General features: G+C 40.7%; 1 protein-coding gene across 1 annotated transcript in view; it reads right to left on the reverse strand.

The window, feature by feature from the left end:
• Positions 1-8,472, reverse strand: part of LOC128369412 (rhophilin-1-like) — a 29,326-nt gene extending 20,854 nt beyond the window's left edge. The window contains exons 1-3 of the mRNA XM_053330450.1: positions 8,449-8,472; positions 8,153-8,248; positions 82-197 (exon numbers count right to left, since the gene is read on the reverse strand). Of these exons, the coding sequence (XP_053186425.1) occupies positions 82-197; positions 8,153-8,248; positions 8,449-8,472 (236 nt within the window). The remainder of the gene's footprint in view (positions 1-81; positions 198-8,152; positions 8,249-8,448) is intronic.
• Between the last annotated feature and the right edge of the window lie 1,242 nt (positions 8,473-9,714).

Here is a 9,714-nt window from a genome sequence, read left to right on the forward strand (position 1 = left end):
GGAGAACAGACACTTCCTTTCTTCCCTCCTCTGGTTATTTTTGCCTCATATGTTAAAAAGCTCTTCATCTCATCGCCTCACCTGAACAGGTTCTCCGCTCCGGCTCTCATTCGCATCTCCTTGTTGATCTGCTGGTTGATACGAGCTCGCCGATGCTGCAGTTTGCTGCGCTGAGTCTGAGCGAAAGGGTCACATCCCTGGAGAGAGAGGGAGAGGGGGGGGGAGAGAGAGAGAGAGAGGAAACAGCGATATGTCAGAGTTGTGTATCTGTATGAAGATTTAAAGGCCTCTTTAATCTCGCTTCGACGGAAGGGAGAAAGAAGGAAGGAAAGGAGAAAGGAAGGAAGGAAAGAAGGGAGGGAGGGAGGCAGGGAAGGAGGAAGGAATGGAGGGATGAAGGAAGGAAGGAAGGAGGGAGGGAGGAAAGAAGGACAGAAGGAAGGAAGGAAGGAAGTAATAATCTGACACGCTACAGCAGCAGCAGGTGAAGCTTCTCCTCGGCAGGATCACATGTTTAACACAGAGAGAGAGAGAGAGAGAGAGAGAGAGAGAGAGAGAGAGAGAGAGAGAGAGAGAGACAGGAGAGAGAGAGAGAGAGAGAGAGAGAGGAGAGAGAGAGAGAGAGAGGGAGAGAGGGAGAGAGAGAGAGAGAGAGAGAGAGAGAGTGAGGAAGTCTTATTCTACTTGGTCACTGATCCAAGCAGTAAGTTTAAATCCACTGTATCACAAAGTAGAACAACATAACCAGAGGATTGATTTATTAACCATCCAGGAAGCAGATGATGATTCTCTTTACTGTGTTGTGTTTAAAGTGTGACAGAAATTAAAGTTGAGGTTGAAGTAATTATAAAGCGCTTTTCTAGTCGTTATGACGACTCAAAGCGCTTTTACATTACATGTCTCATTCACCCATTCACACACATTCATACACTGATGGCAGGAGCTACATGCAGGCATCAGAGGGAGCTAACCATTCACACACATTCATACACCGATGGCATTAGGCTTTCCGCCGCTCTGATCCGATACGATCAATGACGTCATATTGTAACTTTTTACAGATGCTCCCGTTGCATAGATTGCAGATGGCTTGGGTTTTATCCGTTTCATTTACTCCGAAGAAGTTCCATGGTTTGGGTTAAATCATCACTGGAGACAAGTTTTCAAATTCCTTAAAGATATGCAACCTTTGCTGTCATGGCAACAGTGAACACCACCATTAATTGGCGTGAGCAAGATTAAGTTTATTAGAGTTTCTAAACGTCGGTTTTGATTATTTTTCGATTAATTGCCCAGCCCTACTTTCTACCTCATGAAAACTTTACTTTGGAGGGTTTATTAAGCATCTCCAACAAGCTTGAAACATAGGAGCATTTCAGTGCAAAGGAAAAACTTCAGAATGGGAAAAGTGATCCATCAAAACCCTTCTTTCCTTCCTCCTCCCTCCCTCCCTCCCTCCCCTCCTTCTTTCCTTCCTTCTGTCCTTCCTCCTGTCCTTCCTCCCTCCCTCCTTCTGTCCTTCCTTCCTCCCTCCCTCCCTCCTACTTTCCTTCCTCCTTCTTTCCTTCCTCCCTCCCTCTTTCCTCCCTTCCTTCTTTCCTCCCTCCTTTCCTTTCTTTCTTCCTTCCTCCCTCCTTTCCTTCCATCCTTCCTTGACTCAAGGACAACAGGAGGGTTAACCATCACTATCCTGCAGCATTTGATTTGTAGGTCTTGTTAAAAGCAATACATTTCATCGTAGACAGAATCTGCCTGCAGCCACACTTCAGTAGAGAAATGTCCAACGTTGGATACGACTGTTTGATATCAAAGAGCATGACAGAAACAAGATGCAGTGGGAAACAGAGACAGTCTATCAGACATTGAGGATGGTAATAATCTGACACGATGCAGCAGCAGCCAGCAGGTGAAACTTCTCCTCGGCAGGATCACATATTTAACAGAGAGAGAGAGAGAGAGAGAGAGAGAGAGAGAGAGAGAGAGAGAGAGAGAGAGAGAGAGAGAGAGAGAGAGAGGAGAGAGAGAGAGAGAGAGAGAGGGAGGGAGGGAGGAAGCAGCGATATGTCAGAGCTGTGTATCTGTATGAAGATTTAAAGGCCTCTTTAATCTCGCTTCATCGGAAGGGAGAAAGAAGGAAGGAAAGGAGGAAGGACGAGAAGAAGAAGGAAGGAAGGAAGGAAGGAAGGAAGGAAGGAAGGAAGGAAAGGAGGGAGGTGAGAGGGAGGGAGGAAAGAAGGAGGGAGGGAGGAAGGAAGGAAGGAAAGAAGGAAAGGAGGGAGGGAGGGAGGAAGGTAAGAGGGAGGGAGGAAAGAAGGACAGAAGGAAGGGAAGAAGGAAAGGAAGGAAGGAAGGAAAGGAGGGAAGGAAAGAAGAACAGAAGGGAGGGAGGAAGGTAAGAGGGAGGGAGGGAGGAAGGAAGGAAGGAATAATCTGACACGCTACAGCAGCAGCAGGTGAAGCTTCTCCTCGGCAGGATCACGTTTAACACACAGAGCGAGAGAGAGAGAGAGAGAGAGAGAGAGAGAGAGAGAGAGAGAGAGAGAGAGAGAGAGAGAGAGGGAGGGGAGGGAGGGAGGAAGCAGCGATATGTCAGAGCTGTGTATCTGTATGAAGATTTTAAAGGCCCTCTTTAATCTCGCTTCATCGGAAGGGAGAAAGAAGGAAGGAAAGGAGGAAGGACGGGAAGGAAAGAAGGAAGGAAGGAAGGAAGGAAGGAAAGGAGGGAGGTGAGAGATGGAGGGAGGGAGGAAGGAAGGAAGGTAAGAGGGAGGGAGGAAGGAAGGAAGTAAGAATCTGACACGACGCTACAGCAGCAGCAGGTGAAGCTTCTCCTCGGCAGGATCACATGTTTAACACAGAGAGACAGAGAGAGAGAGAGAGAGAGGGGAGAGAGAGAGAGAGAGAGAGAGAGAGAGAGAGAGAGAGAGAGGGCGGAACAGAGAGAGAGAGAGAGAGAGAGAGAGAGAGAGAGAGAGAGAGAGGGAGAAAGCAGCGATATGTCAGAGCTGTGTATCTGTATGAAGATTTAAAGGCCTCTTTAATCTCACTTCGACAGAAGGGAGAAAGAAGGAAGGAAAGGAGGAAGAACGGGAAGAAGAAGGAAGGAAGGAAGGAAGGAAGGAAAGGAGGGAGGTGAGAGGGAGGGAGGGAGGAAGGTAAGAGGGAGGGAGGAAAGAAGGAGGGAGGAAGTAAGAGGGAGGGAGGAAAGAAGGACAGAAGGAAGGGAAGAAGGAAAGGAAGGAAGGAAGGAAAGGAGGGAAGGAAAGAAGAACAGAAGGAAGGGAGGAAAGAAGGACAGAAGGAAGGGAGGAAGGAAAGGAAGGAAGGAAAGAAGGAATGGAAGGAAGTAAGAATCTGACACAACGCTACAGCAGCAGCAGGTGAAGCTTCTCCTCGGCAGGATCACAGAGAGAGAGAGAGAGAGAGAGAGAGAGAGAGAGAGAGAGAGAGAGAGAGAGAGAGAGAGAGAGAGAGAGAGAGAGAGAGAGAGAGAGGAAGCAGCAGCGATATGTCAGAGCTGTGTATCTCTATGAAGATTTAAAGGCCTCTCTTTATCTCGCTCCGACCGGCATCGTGCCAGCAGCTGATTGTTGAACGGCTGCTAGCTAAAAACCGACCCGTCGTTTTAAACAATGCACGACTGTTTCACACGTAGAGCGTAACAGACGTATCGCAGCGTGACGGATGGAGCGGCCGTACTGTAAACAGGGCCGAATCCTCCCTTCCCTTATTCCCCCCCCCCCGTGTGTGGCTCCGTACACGACCACGATACGCAGCAGGCTTTAAGGTGGACGTTTTACAGGTTTAAGGTGGACTTTTTACAGGTTTAAGGTGGATTTTTTACAGGTTTAAGGTGGATTTTTTTACAGGTTTAAGGTGGACGTTTTACAGATTTAAGGTGGACTTTTTACAGGTTTAAGGTGGACTTTTTACAGGTTTAAACTGGACATTTTACAGGTTTAAGGTGGACGTTTTACAGGTTTAAGGTGGACTTTTTACAGGTTTAAACTGGACATTTTACAGGTTTAAGGTGGACTTTTTACAGGTTTAAACTGGACTTTTTACAGGTTTAAGGTGGACTTTTTACAGGTTTAAGGTGGACTTTTTACAGGTTTAAGGTGGACTTTTTACAAGTTTAAGGTGGACTTTTTACAGGTTTAAACTGGACTTTTTACAGGTTTAAACTGGACTTTTTACAGGTTTAAACTGGACTTTTTACAGGTTTAAGGTGGATTTTTTACAGGTTTAAGGTGGACTTTTTACAGGTTTAAGGTGGACTTTTTACAGGTTTAAGGTGGACTTTTTACAGGTTTAAGGTGGACTTTTTACAAGTTTAAGGTGGACTTTTTACAGGTTTAAACTGGACTTTTTACAGGTTTAAACTGGACTTTTTACAGGTTTAAGGTGGATTTTTTACAGGTTTAAGGTGGACTTTTTACAGGTTTAAGGTGGACTTTTTACAGGTTTAGACTGGACTTTTTACAGGTTTAAGGTGTAAGTTTAAGGTGGATTTTTTTTTCTTTTTCTCTCACACTCTTTCTTTTCCTTCTGTTTATCTTCCTCGTTCCCTCTCACCCAGTTAAGGTGTTTGTTTAGCGTGCGCACCCGTCTTGTAATCCTCAGAGTGCCTGTGTGGATTAAGACTGCTGGCCGAGCTCCCACCTCTGCTCTGCCATCAGGAGGGCAGCAGGACGGAGGATGGAGGCTGTTTGGGCATCTGTGCGGAAAAAAAGTCTCAAAGCCCCGGGGGTAAAAAAACAAAAAACAACAACAACTCCGCGTCCAGGTGACTTTCTCTGATCGCGTACGTCATTTTCCATCAGACGCAGACGCAACGGCACATCCCATTAATTAATTATGGGTCAGTGACTAATAAGGGTTGGCAAGATGAGCTAATTCAAAAATATCTTTATAAATAGTTTTAAAAGCAGCATCAGGTCTGTTCATGGACCCCAGCAAAGAGTAGCTGTTGCCTTGGCCCTGAAAATGTCAAATGGTGTAACCACAAAATAATGACACATATTAAATATTTTATCCACCTACAGTGTATTTATAGTGGACTTATACTAATAATTACTTCATTTAAAAACATCAAATGAAAAGAAAAAAAAGTTAGAGTATTTCTACATGTACATTTTAAAGCATTTTGTCAATACTGAGCAGGACGTATCCTTAAAACAACCATTTTATGTAAAATTTGTGTAAAAACAAAAAACAGTGTTGTGTTGGAAAAGTGGATTTTTCAAATTTATTCCACATTTTAGTTCACATTTATTTTCCTATATATAATCAGATGTTATCAGATGGTTACACCAATTGACACTGGGTTAAATCACCCTTATATAGAGCATGGCAGCCCACCATCGTCTAGTTAGGGTTAAGGTTAGATTAGATTTCTATGAAAAAATACTGGTTACACCAAATGACACTGGGTTAAATCACCCTTATATAGAGCATGGCGGCCCACCATCGTCTAGTTAGGGTTAGGGTTAGGGTTAGATTAGATTTCTATGAAAAAATACTGGTTACACCAAATGACACTGGGTTAAATCTCCCTTATATAGAGCATGGCGGCCCACCATCGTCTAGTTAGGGTTAGGGTTAGGGTTAGATTAGATTTCTATGAAAAAATACTGGTTACACCAAATGACACAGAGCTGCATCACGTCATTGACCCTTATATAGCCGCTAATTTGTAGTTTAGTTATTTAAAGAAACACAACGCGAACTTAAAACAACGTAGAAAACGATATTTACTGAAAAATGTCAAAATCTAAAACAGTATTTCATGTTTCTAAGTATTGAACTTCTGCTTTCTTAGTTTCAGAGCTGAAATATGGACATGAACATTTACTTCCCATGCTTTGTGGGTGTGTCATCATCATTCATACCAACACAACCAGTAATTAAATCACTAAAGCACTAAATTATTTAGAGCATAACGGGTTTTTTTATAGATACAACCTCTTAAATGTGCTCTCAGAGTACACCAGAAATGATGCATTTGACTTTAAAATGTGCAAAATGTTCTTCCAGGGGAGTCGGCACCCTCCCCCAAAGGGACAGACTGAGGTCCAACCACCATGCAAACATGTTAAAGGTTGAATGCTTTGCTTAATTACTACATTATTTTATTAATTCATGTGTTTCCCTGGAGATTAAAAGTCATTCCCATACCTACAGGTGCACAGATAAGCCTTAATAATAATAAAAAGGTAAGATAGATGATACCAGTTTCCTTATATTGGCTGATACTGTTTGATGATATCAGCGTCAGTACAAATGCAAAACAGGCTTCACTTCCCAGACACGCCTTTAAAGTCTTCCGGGGATTTTCAGAGTTAGTTCAGTGATGTTAGAAAATATACGACAGACATCATTTCTCCTCTCTTGGTGTAGAGCCACGCAGATGTGTTAATTTAGTTTTTTGAGATAAATCACTTCAGAGATTTCAGACGCCAATAATAATTCTAATTTATGGAAAACTGTACACAGCTTGGATGCAGCATGGAGGAGCATTTAACAGTTTTAAGGTGGACTTTTTTACAGGTTTAAGGTGGACTTTTTACAGTTTTAAAGGTGGACTTTTTACAGGTTTAAGGTGGACTTTTTACTGTACAGCTTGGATGCAGCATGGAGGAGCATTTAACAGTTTTAAGGTGGACTTTTTACAGGTTTAAGGTGGACTTTTTTACAGGTTTAAGGTGGACTTTTTTACAAGTTTAAGGTGGACTTTTTACAGGTTTAAGGTGGACTTTTTCCAGGTTTATCTCAAAAATATCATCTTAACGTGATACCATTTGCATTAATAGAGAGAATAAGGTTGTTGGGGTTTTTTTTTTGTAATTTAGATGAAGTGACCCTTCAAGTGTTTTTAGGAATGTGAAACTTCAAAATTCATGTTACTAATCTGCAACGATTATTTTCATTATCGGTTAATCTGCTGGCTCATTTTTTTTCAATTAACTGTATTAATAGATGTTTGGTGAACAATGTGCATCACTGTTAATATTCCCCAAAGCCCTAATCAACAATCCACAACCCAAATATCTTCAGTTTACTATCACAGAGGACAAAAGAAACAGATAATATTCACATTTGAGAAGCTGAAACCAGAGAATTATCACATTTAAGCCTAAAAAACTACAAAAAAAAACCCAACTACATGATTAAAAAATAGCAAAAAACACAGATTAGACTATTTTTAAGATGATATTTGTCTATAAACATAATATCTTTAATATCAGGGGTTCCTTCATCATGTTATTGCCACCAAGTATCCACATTTAAACTGTAAAAACCTTCATATAGGAAGATATTATTGTAGATTTAACTTCACTTATTATATATTAACTCATTTTCAGACCCGTATGTGTATGTAAGTGTAAAGTTAGGTGTCTCACAGTGCCTAAACAATTAACATATTAGACTCTTTCCTAGTTGATATTTGTCTCTAAACATAATATCTCTAATATGCATCATGTTATTGCCAACAAGTATCACATTTGAAGCCTAATTTTATGAGCCTTTGCCAAAAACCTTTAAATAAGAAGATATTTTGGTTATCTTATTGTGTCTGTATACCGAAGAGAAGAGGGATTATTGTCCACGGTATACTTTTAAATGGGTTAAACTACCTGAATCTTGATTTTAGCACCTCTGAGGGATTTCCAGCACCACTTTAAGACCCTTATATGAATGTGTGGGTATGTATGTGTGAAGTTAGGTGCCCCAAAATGAACAGAAGCGACTCTTTTCAAGCTGATATTTGTCTATAAACATAATATCTCTAATATGCATCATCATAGTATCCACATTTGAAGCCACATAATGTAGTTTTCTTGATTTTAGTACGTCCAACACCACTTTCAGAGCCTTATACTGTATGTATATATGGGTATATGTGTGAAGTTAGGTGTCTCACAGTGCCTCAAAATGAACAGAAGCGCCTCTTTTCAAGCTGATATTTGTCTATAAACATAATATCTCTAATATGCATCATGTTATTACCACCAAGTATCCACATTTGAAGCCACATACTGTTTTAGTACCTCTTGAGGGATCTCCAGCACCACTTTCAGACCCTTACATGCATGCATGTGTAAAGTTAGGTATGTGTATATATATGTATATGCAAAGTTATATGTCTCACCTTTCTGATGCTCCCACTGTGGACACTGCCCTCCTCTGTGGGTAACATTAAGGGCACATCATCGTCCGAGGCACCGTCTGACAGGGACATCTCAAACTCTCTGCAGGGGGGGGATAATGTAAACATTTACCTTGTCTGACTTAGTTAAGACAAACCACTCAACTCGTATACTTCTCAGCAACCGTTAAGCTTTAAAAGTGCATAACGGGGACAGTTTACGACCATAATATAACATGCAAACAGTAAATTAAGCTAATGAATCGCTGTTTTTTTTTTTGTTTTTTTTACTTTACCACTTGCCTTGTTGCAGGTTCCTCCATCGTGAAGCAACAACAACGCTGCCTACATTTCGTCCAACTTTTTTCCACCGACTTTAAACGATTCCAACTTTTGTTAAAAACCCGGGAAACTCCAAAGCGCAGCAAAACAGCAGATTCAAATATATTTTAAAAACTGCAAAACTTCACCTCATCAACTTACACTACACTACATTACCTCCTCCTCCGCTCGCTTTTTTCTTTCTGACTTGGTGTTGCAGCTGCAGGAGCTTACTCACGGGAGGAGGGGACCGAATGTACGAGATAGCCAATCACCACGCAGGCTGTGAGATTGACGTCGAACGTAGCGAATCAGAGTGACGATCAAGAGTGATTGACAGATTGAGCCGACCAATGAGAAGGCACCTCGAGGCGTCCCCTTTGCGCTACGGGCCGTTGCCAGGGTAACGTCAGGGCTGTGGCTCCATAGAGATAGAAGCAGCTCCACCTCTCTGTAAAACCGATAATTTCACTATAATGAGGAGAATATATTATCATTTCTCTCTTTATTTTCTTTTTTCTATGTTGTAATAGTAGTAGAAGTGCTTCAAAGTATTATTTTTTTTAACATTTCTCCTTTTTTTAACCCTGTAAAGCCTGAACCATCAAATAATTGTCAAAAAACTTAATTCTTTGAAACTGGAGTGTTTATTGGACCTTCAAATACATTCATTAAATAATACTTTGCATCTATGAGTTTTGTTCTATATTATATTTTAATTTTTTTGCAATGTATTTCTCATAGCATGCATTTTTAAACACACAAATATATTGAATACAACATTTTTTAAGGTCCTGCATAAAGCTACATATCACCACTGTCTAACTTTTTTTTATGCATGATAATAATACAAAATGCATTAAATGTATAAAATGACAATCGGCAGATTTACAGATAAATGGCCTTCTATACCTGCTGTATCTAATATGATTTGCACTGTATATATATTATCATTGGTCCCTTTATTTTCCTTTTTCTATGTTGTTATAGTAGTGGAAGTGCTTCAAAGTAGTAATTTGTTTTCTTCAGTGGTGGAAAATAATCATGTAGATGTACTCAAGCACTGTGGTTACCGGTTTTATAGTCAGCCAGCTGGTTTAACTTATATTATATTAATGCAGTCAAAAATTAAATATGTATTTTTTAGATTTATTTATTTATTATTAAATAATGTCCACATAAATTCCCCTTTCTCTATTTTATCTAATTTCAGTGTTCAGTGTCCCAACGATGACCTTACAAAA

The sequence above is a fragment of the Scomber japonicus genome, chromosome 12 (assembly GCF_027409825.1).
Source record: "Scomber japonicus isolate fScoJap1 chromosome 12, fScoJap1.pri, whole genome shotgun sequence".
Taxonomy (NCBI): Eukaryota; Metazoa; Chordata; class Actinopteri; order Scombriformes; family Scombridae; genus Scomber; species Scomber japonicus.